At 44.0% G+C, this 18,932-nt stretch overlaps 1 protein-coding gene across 1 annotated transcript in view; it reads left to right on the top strand.

The window, feature by feature from the left end:
• The first annotated feature begins 1,348 nt into the window (after positions 1-1,348).
• LOC112221594 (chloride transport protein 6-like) overlaps positions 1,349-18,932 on the top strand; it is a 28,205-nt gene continuing 10,621 nt past the window's right edge. Inside the window, exons 1-17 of the mRNA XM_024383747.2 lie at positions 1,349-1,609; positions 2,415-2,474; positions 2,824-2,889; positions 3,115-3,180; positions 3,406-3,472; positions 3,627-3,733; positions 7,053-7,179; positions 7,422-7,548; positions 7,631-7,763; positions 7,880-7,993; positions 8,114-8,280; positions 8,482-8,602; positions 9,357-9,489; positions 9,901-10,054; positions 18,016-18,172; positions 18,295-18,401; positions 18,721-18,907. Of these exons, the coding sequence (XP_024239515.1) occupies positions 1,535-1,609; positions 2,415-2,474; positions 2,824-2,889; positions 3,115-3,180; positions 3,406-3,472; positions 3,627-3,733; positions 7,053-7,179; positions 7,422-7,548; positions 7,631-7,763; positions 7,880-7,993; positions 8,114-8,280; positions 8,482-8,602; positions 9,357-9,489; positions 9,901-10,054; positions 18,016-18,172; positions 18,295-18,401; positions 18,721-18,907 (1,968 nt within the window). The 5' untranslated portion in view covers positions 1,349-1,534. The remainder of the gene's footprint in view (positions 1,610-2,414; positions 2,475-2,823; positions 2,890-3,114; positions 3,181-3,405; positions 3,473-3,626; positions 3,734-7,052; positions 7,180-7,421; positions 7,549-7,630; positions 7,764-7,879; positions 7,994-8,113; positions 8,281-8,481; positions 8,603-9,356; positions 9,490-9,900; positions 10,055-18,015; positions 18,173-18,294; positions 18,402-18,720; positions 18,908-18,932) is intronic.

An 18,932-nucleotide genomic window follows, 5' to 3' on the forward strand; every position in this document is an offset into this window, starting at 1 on the left:
AAACATTGACATTAGACATCGTTCACTTTTGGGAACTGGTCTCTCAGCCTGGTCTCATAGACTTGACGTAACATAGTAAACGTAAATCCGGTACATTCAAATTAGTATGATATGTTACGTTCGGTATGGCTACATTAGACAGATGGTTACTTGTTTGGGGTGGACAGGTGGGCGTATAATGCGAACGTCTAGCAACCCAACGGTTACGAGTTTGAACCTCATCACGGACAACTTTAGCATTTTAGCTAATTAGCGACTTTAACTACTTACTACTTTGTAGTTACTTTGCAACTACTTAGCATGTTAGCTCACCCTTCCCCTAACCATTTTAGTTAACCCTTTAACCTAATTCCTAAACTTAACCCTAACCTCTAACCTAGTTAACGTTAGCCACCTAGCTATAATTCACAACACACTTTTTTTAACCTTTATTTAACTAGGCAAGTCAGTTAAGAAGAAATTCTTATTTCAATGACGACCTAGGAACAGCCTTGTTCAGGGGCAGAACGATAGATTTTTACCTTGTCAGATCAGGGATTCAATCTTGCAACCTTTTGGTTACTAGTCCAACGCGCTAACCACTAGGCTATCATACATTTGGCAAATTTTTAACATACAAATTGAATTTGGAATTTGTAAAATACCATACGAAATTAGTGACTGACATTCACAAATTAATACATACCATACAAAACATCCTAAATCTCAGATTTACATACAGACTAATACAAAATATTCTGAGACCAGGTTGGGTAGCTAGCTATCTACATTTTAGCAGAAGCTCTTATTGAGAGCGACTTACAGTATTAAGTCCATACATTTTAATACTGGTCCCCCATAGGAATCAAACCCACAACCCTGGCATGTGGACGCCACGCATCACAATCCTTGCACTTTGAAACCACCCCATTCACTTTGAAACCAATGTATAGCGCCGTTGACCTGGCAAAATGGTTGAAATTAGTGGGCGTGTTCCACATTGCAAGCGACTGCCAACTGACTGATATACAATTCACTTTCCATCATAAATAACTAACTCACATTATTATTTGTAGATCAGTCAGTCACAATTTACCCATGATACATTACCGGTTTTGATCATCCGGTTAGTTTACAGAAGCTCGAGCTGGGTAAATTTAAACTTAACACAGTCGGTGCGATAAGTTTGAAGGCGAATGCATGCACATTATTTGTGCTGTACTATTATAACTGGGTTTTGTAATCTTGTTGTTATTGTTTTATTGAGAATAACAAGTATCACACATGCGTAAATTACACGCAGTTTTGATACGTTTCCGTAAATTACCGCTTCTTTGTTCGTCACACCTTATTGGCCGTGTTCGAGAGCATCAAAACGACTGCATGCGACTGCCGACTGATTGATCTAAAAATCACCTCTGCATCATAAATAGCAACTCATTATGATTTGTAGATCAGTCAGGCAGTCACAATTTACCCATGATGCACTGCGGCTGCGATCCTCTCGAACACGGCCATTGTGGGAAGTGGTGGTGCTGAAGAGGCAACAACGAAGATGGCGTGCTGTGGGAATTGCTTATGCTGTCACTGCTGCTGCAGGGATGAAGATACCCGAACACCCGAGGAACTGGTGAGAGAGAATCTGTATAATGTCTTATAATGTGTAGAATTGCCTCAATGTGCAATATATTGTGTGTGAGTTTTCCAAGGAAAACTGAGCCCATGTCCTGACTTCACCCTGGCTGGAGAAAGCTCCACCCTGTTTTGTTGTTTGGATATCTCTCAATGCTATCTTAGGTCGCTAACTATGTTGCACAATAGCATGATAAATAAATATTGAGTTTGACTATGTTACAGAATATAGCTGTCAGTAACATTATAGGCTAAATAAATGTTTTGGGGTAATGTGTTCTGTGAGTCAAACTAAACAACATGACACACAGCTGACAGTGCTGAGCAACTATGCTAACTAGTAGCCACTGGCAATACGCTAGGAAATATTTTTTTTATAACTAACCCTCCATGTTTTATCTGTGACTCAAGCTTGATGCTTGCTAAGCACGACCGATGCCATTAATAGAGGCCCTTGTCAAACACCCTATAGGACTGTTTGACAAGGGGGCATTCATTGTCGAGGAAGGGTATGGTTACATTTGAAAGAGAGCAACGTTAGCATCTAGCTATTTGTTTCCCTCAGGCTATTCACAGCCTTGCATGACTCAGGAAGAAACCTCAGCCAACAGCTTGCTCTTTTGTTGGGGTTATTGTGTGGCATATAGTAGTAGGTGTAGATGGCACTTACTATCTTTTCATGATGACTGGGAAGGTGCACTACACTGCATAACCTTATTTGTCAGGCTGAGAGTAGTTTTGTGTCGTTGTTTTGTTATTCTTCATGCACAATGATGGCAGTGTCACATTCTTCTAATTTCCAGACTATTCTTGGGGAAACTCAAGATGAAGAGGATGAGATCCTTCCAAGGAAAGATTATGAGGTGATGAAATCCCTTTGAAGCAGATCAAGATGTTGGCCTAACTCCATATGAATGAAGGGAAAATAGACACACCCAAATGAGCATCAGTGTAGCTCTTGACTAGCCTGGTTGCCAGTCTGTTTCAGCTTTTTTTGCCAACTCCTTATGGAATTGTCATGTCAATGTAAGGACTGATAATGACAATGGAGTAGGCAAGAGCACAAAATAAAATGAAACCAGACTACCTCTTGACCACGTCTGTTACCTGAGTATCATTGAAATCTTTCTCGTCAGAAAAATAAACTACAGAATGAATTCAATTAAACACACACTGACTCCTCTCCCAATGGTTCTCTCTATATTTTGGCAGAGTCTGGATTATGACAGGTGCATCAATGAACCATATGTTGAAGTTCTGGAGGAGATGAACAACAAGGTATACTAAGAAATTAATTGTGGCATTGGTATTGTGATAAATAAGCCTACATTTTGAGTTAGTTACAAAGTCGTTACTAAGTCATTAAGTATGTGGTTAGACTACCAACTACACTAGAATGCCTTTATATTCAGAAGCTGTAAAAAAAAACTACTTTTCATTGCATATTGCAATTGTGTTGTTTTCCCATCTCTTCTAACATGGGTTCTTCTATCACATTATTAGAGAGCCAAAAAGTATGAAGCTGTGAGGTGGATGCTGGTATTTGCCATTGGAGTTTCAGTAGGCCTGGTAAGTGCAATCATGTTCTATGCTGGATGAAGAATCAGACATTCTGATTTTTGGTTGGCTTACATACCGGTATGTTAGTGATAAACAATGGACCTCTGTACATTCTCTGGAAATAATGTATGACGAAGGTATGGATGATGCGCAGGTGCTTCTGACAATTGTCTGCATGCTTTGAAAAAAAACTGCATATTAAACTCTTATTAACACCATTCTCTTTTCTTTCAGGTGGGTGTTTTTGTGGACTTTTTTGTACGCCTTTTCACTCAGCTCAAATTCAACTTGGTGGGAAAATGTATCTTTTTTTGAAGATGGAATATTTCAAAGTCTATGCCTAATTCATAATGTCTTTCTGATGTTGAACATTTGCAAATCAACATATTGTATTAGTTGAGAGCTTTGAGGTGTTGTGTGGCAGACAATGCTTTTCCTTAGCCAGTGTGTGCTAGCTGTGGAGGAGTGCAGCGAGAAAGGCTGCCTGGCTCTTTCGCTTCTTGAGCTACTGGCCTTCAATATGATGTTCATCTTCATCGCCAGTGTGTTGGTCCTCATTGAGGTAAAGACGCTCTACACAAATACCTAACGTGTCCTTACATGCTATTGTTATGCTATACATTAGTAAGATGGCGCCGACCGACATGGCAGCTCTGCTTCTAGCTCGTAAGCAACTTTGCAGTTAAATTTTTCACGTGTTATTTCGGACATTATTAGCCCTGAATGTTTTTTTGTGTTACATATAGCCGGAAATAACTTTTTTGATATCAGAGCGGCGGTAAATCGCCAGCATTACGACCAGGAATACGACTTTCCCGAATTGGATCATTTGCTTGTACCCCCCAGGGTAATTGAACTTATCCCAGAGGCTGCTCCAAGTCGGAGAAGAGGTATTCACACCATCCACCACTTCCGAGGTTATTACTCGCTAATGTTCAATCTCTGGACAATAAAGTAGATGAGCTCGGGGCGAGGATCTCCTTCCAGAGAGACATCAGGGACTTTAACATACTCTGTTTCACGGAATCAAGGCTTTCTCGGGATATACTGTCCCCGTCTATACAGCCAGCTGGGTTCTCAGTTCATCGCGCAGACTAATAAAAATAACTCTCTGGGAAGAAGAAAGGTGGGGGTGTATGTTTCATGATTAACTACACAAGGTGTGATTGTGATAATGTACAGAAACTCAAGTCCTTTAATTCACCCGACCTAGAATACCTCACAATTTAATGCCGGCCCTATTACCTCCCAGGAGAATTCTCTTCGGTTGTAGTTACAGCCGTGTATAATCCCCCTTAAGCCAATACCCCGAAGGCCCTCAAGGAACTACACTGGACTTTATGCAAACCACATATCCTGAGGCTGCATTTTATTGTAGCTGGGGATTTTAACAAAGCAAATTTGAGGAAAATTCTACCGAAGTTCTATCAACACATTGACTGTAGTACTCGCTTAGAGAAAACACTAGATCACTGCTTTTTGCCTTTTCGAAATGCCTACAAGGCCTTCCCCCGGCCTCAGATCACGACTCTATTTTTCTCCTCCTTTCCTATAGGCAGAAACTCAAACAGGAAGTACCCGTGCTAAGGTCTATTCAAAGCTGGTCTGACCAATCGGAATCCATGCTTCAACATTGTTTTGATCACGTGGTCTGGGACATGTTCAGGTTAGCCTCTGAGAATAACATTGACGCTTAAACGGACACCGTGACTGAGTTCTTTAGGAAGTATATAGGGGGTGTTGTCCCCACGGTGACTATTAAGTTTTGCGCACATTTGCGCAAAACTTAAAGCGTGAACCGCCGCATTTAACAATGGCGAGGTGACTGGGAATATGGCTGAATATAAACAGTGTCGTTATGCCCCCCGTAAGACAATCAAACAGGCAAAACGTCTGTACAGAGACAAAGTGGAGTCGCAATTCAACGGCTCAGACACGAGACGTATTTGGAAGGGTCTACAGACAATCGCGGATTATAAACGGAAAACCAGCCACGTCACGGACACCAATGTGTTGCTCCTGGACACCGACGTCTTGCTGCCCGCTTCATGGATAACACACTCCCAAGTACCCTGGGCTCTTCTTCTCTGTGGCCGACGTGAGTAAGACATTTAAGTGTATCAATTCTCGCAAGGCATCCTCTAGCCGCGTACTCAGAGCATGCGCAGGCCAGCTGGCTGGAGTGTTTACGGACATATTCAATCTCTCCCTATCCCAGTCTGCTGTCCCCTCTTACTTCAAGATGTCCACCATTATTCCTGTACCCAAGAAAGCAAAGGTAACTGAACTAAATGACTATCGCCCTGGAGCACTCACTTATGTCATCTAGAAGTGCTTTGAGAGCCTAGTTAAGGATCATATCACCTCTTCTAGACCCATTACATTTGCTTACCACCCCTATAGATTCACAGATGATGCAATCACACTGCCCTATCCCATCTGGACGAGGAATACCTATGTCAGAATGCTGTTCATTGACTATAGCTCAGCCTTCAACACCATAGTGCCCTCCAAGCTCATCATTAAGCTTGGGGCCCTGGGTCTGAACCCCGCCCTGTGCAACTGGGTCCTGGACTAGCTGACAGGCCGCCCGCAGGTGGTGAAGGTAGGACAACACTTCCACTTTGCTGATCCTCAACACAGGGATCCAGGGCCTCAGCCCCCTCCTGTACTCTCTGTTCATCCATGACTGCGAGGCCATGCACGCCTCCAACTAAATCATCAAGTTTGCAGATGACACAACAGTAGTAGGCCTGATTACCAACAATGACGGGACAGCCTACAGGGAGGAGGTGAGGGTCCTGGCGGAGTGGTGCCAGGAAATAATCTCAATGTCAACAAAATGAAGGAGCTTATCGTGGACTAAAGGAAACAGCAGAGGGAGCACCCCCCCTATCCACATCGACGGGACCACAGTGGAGAAGTTGGAAAGCTTCAAGATCCTCGCCGTACACATCACTGACAATCTGAATTGCTCCACCCACACAGACAGTGTGGTGAAGAACCTCAGGAGGTTTCTTCAACCTCAGGTTTACAGATGCACAATTGAGAGCATCCTGTCAGGCTGTAACACCGCCTGGTACGGCAACTGCACCGCCCGCAACCGCAGGGCTCTCCAGAGGGAGAGCACCCGATGTCACAGGAAGGCGCAAAAGATCATCAAGGACATCAACCATGCATCAAAGCTGGGACCGAAAGACTAAAAAACAGCTTCTCTCTCAAGGCCATCAGACTGTTAAGTAGCCATCACAGCTACATGGAATCACTGTCCACTTCAATAATGGAACACTAGTCACTTGAATAATGTTTACATACTACTTTACTCATCTCATATGTATATACTGTATTCTATTCTACTGTATTTAGTCAATGCCACTAATACATTGATTGTCCTAATATTTCTTAATTCCATTCATCTACTTTTAGATTTGTGTATTGATGTCAATTGTTAGATACTACTGCACTGTTGGAGCTAGGAACACAAACATTTCACTACACCTGCAATAACATCTGCTAAATATGTGTATGGAATCAAGAAATGTTGTTTTATTTTTAAAGTCAACTCCTGATAAATGCGGTAGCTTAGGATTGTCCTGATACCGTGTAGTTATCAGAGCAATTAAAAAGGGACCTATATTGCACTTCAACGGAGTTTGCTCTTATCTGAAGTGTACTTGTCAGGAGTCTACTGTACTGCATGCCTGCCTGCCTGTACTGAACATGCTCATAATCCCTTTGACAATACTCATTATCAAAACCTCTTTTTAATTATTTTTTTTTACACCTGTTGGGCAGTTATTTAGGTTTTCTTTGCTTGTCTGGTGGTATCATATCAGAATTGTCCCAACTCCTTCTGATTGTCCCTTTCCTGTGTTCTTTAGCCTGTAGCTGCAGGCTCGGGAATCCCTGAGATCAAGAGCTACCTGAACGGAGTAAAGATACCTGGAATAGTCCGGCTACGGACTTTCATCTGCAAGGCTATCGGAGTCCTCTTTACCGTATCCGGAGGTACTACAAAATATATGGAACAAGGTCATATTCACTAGGCACCAAACGGAAGACAACTGAAACAGAAAGGGACTACCTGAACATGTCCAATAGAAACCGTAGTTATTTCGCTTTTTCATAACATTTTGCTACAGTGTGCACTAATGAATACGACCTCTGACTTTCCAACAGATGCAAACATTATAGCAAAAGGAATCCAATGGCAAAGCGTCTGTTCCGCCTTTAAGTGTTTGATCCCTCAGGTCTGTTTGTGGGGAAGGAGGGTCCAATGATCCACAGTGGAGCCATCGTGGGAGCCGGACTCCCTCAGTTTCAGAGCATCACTTTCAAGAAGATCAACTTTGACTTCCCCTACTTCCGCAGTGACCGGTACAGTAGCATACTCTGTAAAGTGCTAATAGTGCAGTTGTTCATCATTATAAATTAAATCTCTGCTTAATCTTGATTTCAGGGACAAGCGGGACTTTGTGTCGGCGGGGGCGGCGGCTGGGGTGGCGGCTGCGTTTGGGGCACCAATAGGGGGCACCCTCTTCAGCTTGGAGGAGGGCTCCTCGTTCTGGAACCAGGCGCTCACCTGGAAAGTGGTAGGTCAAAGGTCACAGACAGAGACGCATGCAAACACACGAACACACAGGCTATTTTTCTGTCATTGTCAGTCAGCCTGGTCTGAAGTACCACTCTCTTCCTGTCTACCCCCTAGCTCTTCTGCTCCATGTCTGCTACGTTCACCCTCAACTTCTTCCGCTCGGGGATCAACTACAACAAATGGGGCTCGTTCCAGCTGCCTGGCCTGCTCAACTTTGGAGAGTTCAAGGTACAAGCACTCGTTCATGTTGTGGAGGTGTGCAGATAGTGTATGTGGGTCTGTGTGTGCATATAATGGTTTAGCGACTTGAGTTCCATGTCTCCATGGGTGTCCATCCCTCTCCCACAGTGTTCAGACGGGGATAAGAAGTGCCACCTGTGGACGGCGGTTGACCTGGCCTTCTTTGTCCTGATGGGGGTGGCGGGAGGGCTGCTGGGGGCCTTCTTTAACTGTATCAACAAGAGGCTGGCCAAGTACCGCATGAGACACGTCCACCCCAAGGCCAAGTTTGTCAGGTACCTGCTCGGCATGATATGTACATATATACTTAATTGTAGTGACGGTTGCATTGCTGCAATGCTTTGTTACAAATGTAACTTTTGTTTTTCAAATGATCAATATATTTAACTTCCCCATCTGAGTGGAAAGGCATATTTCTCAAAGGGGTTACGGTGATTTGTGTTTCATGTCATGTTCTTTGTCTGGTCCCTGGGAAGGGTTCTAGAGAGTCTGCTGGTTGCCATGGTGACCACGGTGGTGATCTTTGTGGCATCCATGACATTGGGTGAATGTCGTGACTTGGCCTCCACAATCACCAACAACAACATGACAGCTCTGGTACGTTTGGCAGAGCTCAACTTTATAAAAAAGTGAAGCATATAAAAATAACAGCTGTAAAAACAACGTCATAATCATCCTAAAACGAGCACTAAAAGCATATTGAAACATAACGAGACCATAAAACTACATATTCATACAAAAGCCATCCTTAAAAAGTTTATTGGTGTTTTCTGTTGCCTCTCTGACCTCAGATTGGCCGACTGAGTTGAATGAAGTGAAATGGCATTGATCCCAACCGTGCTAGTGTTCAGGAGGGTGCAACGATGAAGAACATTCAGATAGAAGTGTATTGTATAGAACCGATATGATGGTCTATCATGTAGATTATGGAATCCAGATAGAGCTACTCATTCATTTCTATCTGCAACGTACTGAACACTTAACCTTACTGAATATACCCCATTTTCAATGTTTGACTTTACTGAACATACCACCGTTTCAACATTCAATGCTTTTAATGGTGTAAAGGAACCGATTCATCGGGCAGCACACACCGTCACTCCAGTGTCGGCCATTGTGTTAATATTTTAACGTTTCAATCTATGGCATAGACATCACCTCTATTCCAAAACTGTATTCCCAGGTCTCTAGTCTAGTATACACTCAGGTCCTTCAGAAGTGGAGTTTCACATTTTGAATACGTCCCACATCGGACAGACGTGTATACATTCATGTAACTAAAGTTAGAAACATGCTCCCATTCAATGGTTTTGTTACAATGGTAAAGCGCCATATCACACATTTTATCTAGGTGTCCCTCAATGAAGACGTCATCAACTCTACAATCCGCCAGTTCTTCTGCCCCAACAAGACGTACAACGACATGGCCACTCTGTTCTTCAACCCTCAGGAGGTGGCCATCCACCAGCTCTTCCACCAGGACGGTGAGACAAGGGCTGTTCTTGGATCAGTTTAGCCTTTTAGATAATGATGAATGAGATTATGGACAAGCTCCCACCTGATTTTAAGGGCAAAACTGATCCCATGCCTGTACTAAACTGCATGCTCAATAATCTCTATTTAAAGTACTTCTTAGTTCCAGGACTAGGCTTAATCTGTGTTTTATTTTAACAGGGTTCCTAGTCTCTATACACGTACACACCGAAATATGTTTGTGTACTCGTGATGGCTACACTTTAGTTCGTCATTATACAGAACATAATGAACACCTCTGTGGCCAGCTCTGAAAAAATCTGATGTGATTGGTCAAAATACCAATTAGTGGAAGAAAGATCAGCGTTGGACTGCCTGTGTAAACGCAGCCTTAGTGTGTGATTTCCTGTCTGTCTCTGTAGGTACATTCAGCCCTGTGACGCTGATTGTGTTCTTTGTGCTGTACTTTTTGTTGGCGTGCTGGACGTACGGCGTGTCTGTGCCCAGCGGCCTCTTTGTGCCCTCGCTGCTCTGTGGCGCCGCTTTCGGACGCCTGGTGGCCAACCTCCTCAAAATGTAAGACCAATTTTCTGATAAAGTTCTCAATGTTAGGCCAACGTTCTCATAATCAACTGTTCTCAGTGTTAGGCATGATCTAATGTAAGCAAATTGTTAGGCTGTCATTCTCATTATAATTTTTTTCCCACTAAATGTAAACCCAAAGTTCTCATAGTCAGTACTCAAATATGTCAGCCCAACTGTCTCGTAACAAAATGTCCAGGAATGGTAATGGTGTATATCAGATTCATTCATATGTACAGTACCAGTCAAAAGTTTGGACACACCTACTCATTCCAGGGTTTTCTTTATTTTTGCTATATTCTACATTGTATAATAATAGTGCAGATATAAAGTATAAAATAACACATATGGAATCAAGTCGTAACCCAAAAAATATATTTGAGATTCTTCAAAGTTCACCCTTTGCCTTGACAACTTTGAACACTCTTGGCATTTTCTCAACCAGCATCATGGGGTAGTCACCTGGAATGCATTTCAATTAAGTGTGCTTTTGTTAAAAGTTCATTTGTGGAATTTCTTTCCTTAATGCGTTTCAGCTAATCAGTTGTGTTGTAACAAGTTAGGGCTATCTTCTGTGTACCACCCCTATTTGGTAAAAGACCAAGTGTATATTATGGCAAGAACAGCTCAAATAAGCAAAGCAAAATTAATATAAGACATGAAGGTCAGTCAATGTGGAAAATGTAAGAATTTGGAATGTTTCTTCAAGTGCGGTCGCAAAAATCATCAAGCGCTATCATGAAACTGGCTCTCATGAGGACTGCCACATGACTCTGGAAGACCCAGAGTTACCTCTGCAAGCAGAGGATAAATTAATTTGAGTTACCTGCCTTCGATTGCAGCCCAAATAAATGCTTCAGGGTTCAATAACAGACACATCTCAACATCAACTGCTCAGAGGAGACGTGAATCAGGCCTTCATGGTCGAATTGCTGCATAGAAACCACTACTAAAGGACACTAATAAGAAGGGACTTGCTTGGGCCAAGAAATACAAGCAATGGACATTAGACTGGTGGAAATCTGTCCTTTTGGTCTGATGAGTCTAAATTAGAGATTTTTGGTTCCAATAGCCGTGTCTTTGTGAGACTCAGAGCAGATGATCTCCGCATGTGTGGTTCCCACCGTGAAGAATGGAGGAGGAGGTGTGATGGTGTAGGGGTGCTTTGCTGGTGACACTGTCTGTCATTTAAGGCACACTTAAACAGCATGGCTTCCACAGCATTCTGCAGCGATATGCCATCCCATCTGGTTTGCGCTTAGTGGGACTATCATTTGTTTTTCAACAGGACAATGACCCAACACACCTCCAGGCTGTGTAAGGGCTATTTCAACAAGAAGGAGATGGAGTGCTGCATCAGATGACCTTGCCTCTACAATCACCCGACCTCAACCCAATTGAGATGGTTTGGGATGAGTTGGACCGCAGAGTGAAGGAAAAGCAGCCAACCAGTGCTCCGCATATGTGGGAACTCCTTCAAAACTGTTGAAAAAGCATTCCAGGTGAAGCTGGTTGAGAGAATGCCAAGAGTGTGCAAAGCTGTCATCAAGGCAAAGGGTGGCTACTTACATTTTGATTTGTGTCACACTTTTTTGGTTACTACGTGATCCCATATGTGTTATTTCATAGTTTTGATATCTTTACTATTATTCTATAATGTAGAAATAAACCCTTCAGAAAGTTTTCATACTCCTTGACCCACATTGTGTTATATATATACACACAATACCCCATAATGTTGAAGTGAAAAGGAAATACAGAAATCTAATTTACTTTAGTATTCCCACTCCTGAGTAGAAGCACCTTTTTAGCGGCGATTACAGCTTTGAGTCGTCTTGTGCAAAACTGGTACAGACATAGCCATCTGTTTTTGGGGATTTTCTTAAGCTCTAAGTTAGATGGGGAGTGGCAGTGAACAACAATCTTCAAGTCTTTCCACATATTTACAATGGGATTCAAGTCTGGGAGTTATCTGGACCACTCAAGGACTTTCACATTCTTGTTCTGAAGCCATTACAGCATTGCTTTGGCTGTATGCTTTGGGTCATTGTCCTGTTGGAACATATATCTTTGCCCCAGTCTAAGGTTGTTTGCACTCTGAAGCAGGTTCTCTTCAAGGATTTGGCTGTATTTGGCTCCATTTATTGTTCCCTCTATCCTTACAAGTCTCCCAGTCCCTGCCGCTGAAAAGCATCCCCATAACATGATGCTGCCACCACAATGCTTCACGGTGGGGGTGGTGAGCTATGCCTGGTTTTCTCCAGACATAGTGCTTTACATTCAGGCTAAATCGTAACATTTTTGTCCACAGAATATTTCGCCTCATGCTCTGTCTGTCACGTGCCTTTTTGCAAACTCCAGAAATGCTCTCATGTGCCTTTTGCCAGACGGAAGCCACTCCTGAGAAAATCTCCCATAAAGCCCAGATTGGTTTGGGCATGCCTGGAGTTTGCTGTACAGACTGTTGTCCTTATTGTTACGGTTTTCTTCCGTCGAAAGAGAGTCGGACCAAAATGCAGCGTGGTTAATTCGATACATCTTTAATAAAGATGAAACACGAACAATACAAAAACAACAAACGTAACGTGAAAACCGAAACAGCCTAAACTGGTGCAAACTAACACAGAGACAGGAACAATCACCCACGAAACACTCAAAGAATATGGCTGCCTAAATATGGTTCCCAATCAGAGACAACGAGAATCGCCTACCTCTGATTGAGAACCGCCTCAGGCAACCATAGACTTTGCTAGAACACCCGACTAAGCCACAATCCCAAAACCTACGAAAAACCCCAATACACAAACACACCACAAAATAAACCCATGTCACACCCTGGCCTGACCAAATAAATAAAAGAAAACACAAAATACTAAGACCAGGGCGTGACAGAACCCCCCCCCACCCAAGGTGCGGACTCCCGGCCGCACACTTAAACCCATAGGGGAGGGTCCGGGTGGGCGTCTGTCCACGGTTCCGGCTCGGGACGTGGACCCCACTCCAACCAAGTCTTAGTCGCCCTGTAACGCGTCCTTTGATTGGCGACCCTCGCCGCCGACCTTGGCCTAATAACCCTCACCAAGGACCCCACTGGACTGAGGTAGAAGCTCGGGACTGAGGTAGAAGCTCGGGACTGAGGTAGAAGCTCGGGACTGAGGTAGCTCGGGACTGAGGTAGAAGCTCGGGACTGAGGTAGAAGCTCGGGACTGAGGTAGAAGCTCGGGACTGAGGTAGAAGCTCGGGACTGAGGTAGTTGGCTCTGGCAGATCCTGGCTGGCTGGCGGTTCCGGCAGATCCTGGCTGGCTGGCGGTTCCGGCAGATCCTGGCTGGCTGGCGGTTCCGGCAGATCCTGGCTGGCTGGCGGTTCCGGCAGATCCTGGCTGGCTGGCGGCTCTGGCTGCTCCATGCAGGCTGGCTGGCGGCTCTGGCTGCTCCATGCAGACTGGCTGCTCCATGCAGACTGGCTGCTCCATGCAGACTGGCTGCTCTGGCTGCGCTGGAGAGAAGGAAGGCTCTGGCAGCGCTAAACAGGCGGGAGACTCTGGCAGCGCTAAACAGGCGAGGCACACTGAAGGCCTGGTGCGTGGTGCTGGCACTGGTGGTACTGGGCCGAGGACATGCACAGGAAGCCTGGTGCGGGGAGCTGCCACCGAAGGACTGGTGTGTGGAGGTGGCACTGGATAGACCGGACCGTGCAGGCGCACTGGAGCTCTTGAGCACCGAGCCTGCCCAACCTTATCTGGCTCGATGCCCACTCTAGCCCGGCCAATACGAAGAGCTGGTATGTACCGCACCGGGCTATGCACCCGCACTGGAGACGCCGTGCGCTCCATAGCATAACACGGTGCCTGCCCGGTCTCTTTAGCCCCCTGGTAAGCACAAGAAGTTAGCGCAGGTCTCCTACCTGGTCGTAGCCATACTCCTTGTGAGCCCCCCCCCAATACATTTTTGGGGCTGACTCTCGGGCTTCCATCCGCATCGCCGTGCTGCCTCTTCATACCAGCGCCTCTCCGCTTTCGCCGCCTCCAGTTCTTCTTTGGGGCGGCGATATTCTCCAGGCTGTGTCCAGGGTCCTTTTCCGTCCAATATCTCCTCCCAAGTCCAGAAGTCCTGTGATCGCTGCTCCTCACGATAAATAGGGGGAGTTGGCTCAGGTCTGAACCCTGACTCTGCCACACTCTCCCTGAGCCCCCCAAGAAATTTTTGGGGCTGACTCTCGGGCTTCCTTGCCAACCGTGTTCCCTCGTATTGCCGGCTCCTAAGTGACTCCACCTGTTCCCATGGGAGGCGATCTCTTCCAGCCAGTATCTCCTCCCAAGTGTAACAACCCTTGCCATCCAAAACGTCTTCCAATGTCCATTCCTCTTTTCGCTGCTCCTGCTGTCGCTGCCTGTCACCACGCCGCTTGGTCCTGTGGTGGGTGATTCTGTTACGGTTTTCTTCCGTCGAAAGAGTCGGACCAAAATGCAGCGTGGTTAATTCGATACATCTTTAATAAAGATGAAACACGAACAATACAAAAACAATAAACGTAACGTGAAAACCGAAACAGCCTAAACTGGTGCAAACTAACACAGAGACCGGAACAATCACCCACGAAACACTCAAAGAATATGGCTGCCTAAATATGGTTCCCAATCAGAGACAACGAGAATCACCTGCCTCTGATTGAGAACCGCCTCAGGCAACCATAGACTTTGCTAGAACACCCGACTAAGCCACAATCCCAAAACCTACGAAAAACCCCAATACATAAACACACCACAAAATAAACCCATGTCACACCCTGGCCTGACCAAATAAATAAAGAAAACACAAAATACTAAGACCAGGGCGTGACACTTATGACAAGTTCTCCCATCTCAGCCAAGGAACTCTGAAGTTCTGTCAGTCGTCATTGGGTTCTTGGTCACCTCCCTAACCAAGATCATTCTTGCCCGGTTGCTCAGTTTGGTCGAACGGCCAGCTCTAGGCATAGTCTGGGTAGTTCCATATTATTGAGACCACTGTGCACTTGGAAACTTTCAATACTGTAGAAGTTGTTTTATACCCTTTCACAGATGCAGTGCTGTGAAAAAGTATTTGCCCCTTCCTTATTTCTCTTTTTTTTTGCACATTTGTCACACTTAAATGTTTCAGATCATCAAACAAATTTAAATATGACACAAACTGCAGTTTGAGTTTACTTGAGTTAAGTGATGATTTTATTTTTTGGGGGTGGGAAAGCAATTTGAACTTTCATGGCCCTATGTGAAAAAGTAATTGCCCCCTAAACCTAATAACTGGTTGTGCCACCCTCAGCAATCAAGCGTTTGCGATAACTGGAAATGAGTCTTACACGTCGCTGTGGAGGAATTTTGGCCCACTCATCTTTGCAGAATTGTTTTAATTCAGCCACGTTGGAGGGTTTGAGCATGAACCGCCTTTAAGGTCACGCCACAGCATCTCAATCGGATTCAAGTCCGTACTTTGACTAGGCCACTCCAAAACCTTCATTTAAAATTTTTAAAAAGCCATTCGGAGGTGGACTTGCTCGTGTGTTTTGGAACATTGTCCTGCTGCAGAACCCAAGTGCGCTTCAGCTTGAGGTCACAAACTATTGGTCGGACATTCTCCTTCAGGATTTTTTTGGTAGAGCAGAATTCATGGTTCCATCAATCACAGCAAGTCGTCCATGTCCTGAAGCCGCAAAGCAGCCACAGACCATCACATTACCACCACCATATTTGACTGTTGTTATGATTTTCTTTTTCTGAAATGCTGTGTAACTTTTACTACAGATGTAACGGAACGCACACCTTCCAAAAAGTTAAACTTTCGTCTCACAGAATATTTTACCAAAAGTCTTGAGGATCGTCAAGGAAAAAAAATCATTTTTGCCCAGTCTCTTTCTTATGGTTGAGTCATGAACACTGACCTTAACTGAGGCAAGTGAGGCCTGCAGTTCTTTAGATGTTGGTGTGGGTGCCTTTGTGACCTCTTGGATGAGTTGTCGCTGCGCTCTTGGGGTAATTTTGGTAGGCCGGCCACTCCTGGGAAGGTTCACCACTGTTCCAAATTTTCTCAATTTGTGGATAATGGCTCTCGCAGTGGTTCGCTGGAGTACCAAAGCTTTAGAAATGGCTTTGTAACCCTTTCTAGACTGATAGATGTCTATTACTTTGTTTCTCATCTGTTCCTGAATTTCTTTGGATTACGGCATGATGTCTTGCTTTTTGAGATCTTTTGGCCTACTTCATTTTGTCAGACAGGTTCTATTTAAGTGATTTCTTGATTCAACAGGTCTGGCAGTAATCAGGCCTGGGTGTGGCTAGTGAAATTGAACTCAGCTTTCTAAAAAATGTGATTAACCACAGTAAATTAATGATTTAACAAAGGGGGGCAATTACTTTGTCACTTAGGGCCGTGAAGGTTCGGATAGCTTTTTTTCCCTTAATAAATAAAATGATCACTTAACTGCATTTTGTGTTTACTTGGGTTATCTTTGTGTAATATTAACATTTGTTTGATGATCTGAAACATTCACCCAACTTATTGTGGGAAGCTTGTGGGAGGCTACCCGAAACGTTTGACCCAAGTAAAAAAATATATAAAGGCAATGTAACTAAATACTAATTGAGTGTATGTAAACGTCTGACCCACTGGAAATGTGATGAAAGAAATAAAAGCTGAAATAAGTCATTCTCTCTACTATTATTCTGACATTTCACATTTTTAAAAAGAAAGTGGTGATCCTAACTGACCTAAGACAGGGCATTTTTACTAGGATTAAATGCCAGGAATTGTGGAAAAACTGAGTTAAAATGTATTTGGCTAAGGTGTATGTAAACTTCCGACTTCAACTGTACAGACATTTCCTTGGATTTTATGGTATAGTTTCTGCTCTGACATGCACTGTCAGCTATGCACTGTCAATGATGTTTCTTTCTATGTCCTGTCCAAACAATTGAATTTAGCCACAGGTGGACTCCCAAGTTGTAATGACATCTCAAGGATGATCAAAGGAAATTGGATGCACCTGAGCTCAATTTGGAGTGTCATAGCAAAGGGGTCTGAATATTTATGTAAATTAGGTATTTGCAAGCATTTCTAAACTAATTTTTACTGTCATTGTGGGGTATTTTGTGTAGATCCATTTGGAATGCAGGCTGTAAACACAACAAAATGTGGAATAAGTCAAGGGGTATGAATACTTTCTGAAGGCCCTGTATATGGATCTGGTTTCTATGATTTGAAATCTGTTGGTTTGGAAATCTCCCAACTACTTTCCCAGTACCAAACTACTGTGAGAGTCTCTCTTCCCATAGAGTTTGTATCTCTTAGAATGTGTAAAAATGCCAACAAAGCTACATTTTAAAGTTGACATGTCCTCTGAGAAGGAATCTGCTGATTGGGCACTTTCTCTAAGCGCTTCTCTCCCCACACTGTTTTTTTCTATCTCTCTTTGATCCAGTTGTCCTCTGTACTCTGCTTTGTCGGACTCAGGCCTTTTGAGTTCTTGCAAGTAATGGCTGCTTTCATGTGCCATGCTGAGGCCCTTGAGATAGCTAAAAATTAAGTTAACAAAGTTTCTCTTGGGGTTTTGGACTGTAGGTGCCAGTTCATTGTCTCACTTCAGATAGTGTGATTTGTGAGTGTAATGCCACCTGTTGGACGATAATGCAAACTGTCTTATCAAAACATGATTTAATATGTTGATTTACAGTTGGTTTACATAGATTCGTGGTGGTCTTGGGTATAAGAAAATAATGCAGTTTGAGCGGACAGTGCTAGCAATGAGCCTTAGTCTTTCCTTAGTAATCGCTATCGAACTGACCACTTTTAGGAAGTAATTTTAAAAAGTTGAGATTTCTCCCCCATCCTTTGCTTAAACCTTTCCTAATGTTGACACTTACTGTTTCGACTGATCCTGCTTTTCCTGGTTGGTTCCTTTTTGGCTGTTCTGTTGCCACAGCAACCTGGGGATGGACATCTACTCTGGAACCTTTGCTCTGATTGGTGCAGCCGCCTTCCTGGGAGGTGTGGTCCGGATGACCATCAGCCTGACTGTCATTCTCATCGAATCGACCAATGAGATCACCTACGGCTTGCCCATTATGATAACCCTCATGGTAAAGTACACCTCATTGATTTGAACTTACATTCACAATTTAGTAGACTTGCATCAGAGTTGGTACTTACAGGATTGTGTGTGTGTGTGTGTGTGTGTGTGTGTGTGTGTGTGTGTGCTCAGGTGGCCAAGTGGACGGGGGATTTCTTCAATAAGGGCATCTATGACATCCACATTCATCTGAGAGGAGTGCCACTGCTGGAGTGGGAGACAGAGGTCGAGATGGACAAGTAAGAAAATAATACTACATTTCTGATAATAAAGATCAGTGGTCATTAAACCAAGATCAGTGGTCATTGTATCCAAATCCACTTACAACTAGCACATTTCTCTTCAGTATACACACATATTCTGTATATATGCGGCCCTTTTCAGCCTTTAACCAACTGTGTAATCTGTTGATGGGTTTTAAAAAAAGCATACATAAAAAAAGCTTTTCCTTTTTACTTGAAAATAGGTTACCTTTTTTGAATGATTGAATTGGAATTTTACTTCCTGACTTGACTGACCCTAACCCTGGTACATGTGTGTCCCTCGTTTGTCCCCCAGACTGACAGCCAGTGACATCATGGAGCCCAACCTGACGTACGTGTACCCCCACACGCGCATCCAGTCCCTGGTGAGCATCCTGCGCACCACCGTCTACCATGCCTTCCCCGTGGTCACCGAGAATAGGGACAACGAACGGGAATTCATGAAGGGCAACATCCTCATCAGCAACAACATCCGCTTCAAGGTAGGAGCCAGGGCAATGTGCAGAT

Source organism: Oncorhynchus tshawytscha, linkage group LG22 (genome assembly GCF_018296145.1).
Source record: "Oncorhynchus tshawytscha isolate Ot180627B linkage group LG22, Otsh_v2.0, whole genome shotgun sequence".
NCBI classification, from domain to species: domain Eukaryota; kingdom Metazoa; phylum Chordata; class Actinopteri; order Salmoniformes; family Salmonidae; genus Oncorhynchus; species Oncorhynchus tshawytscha.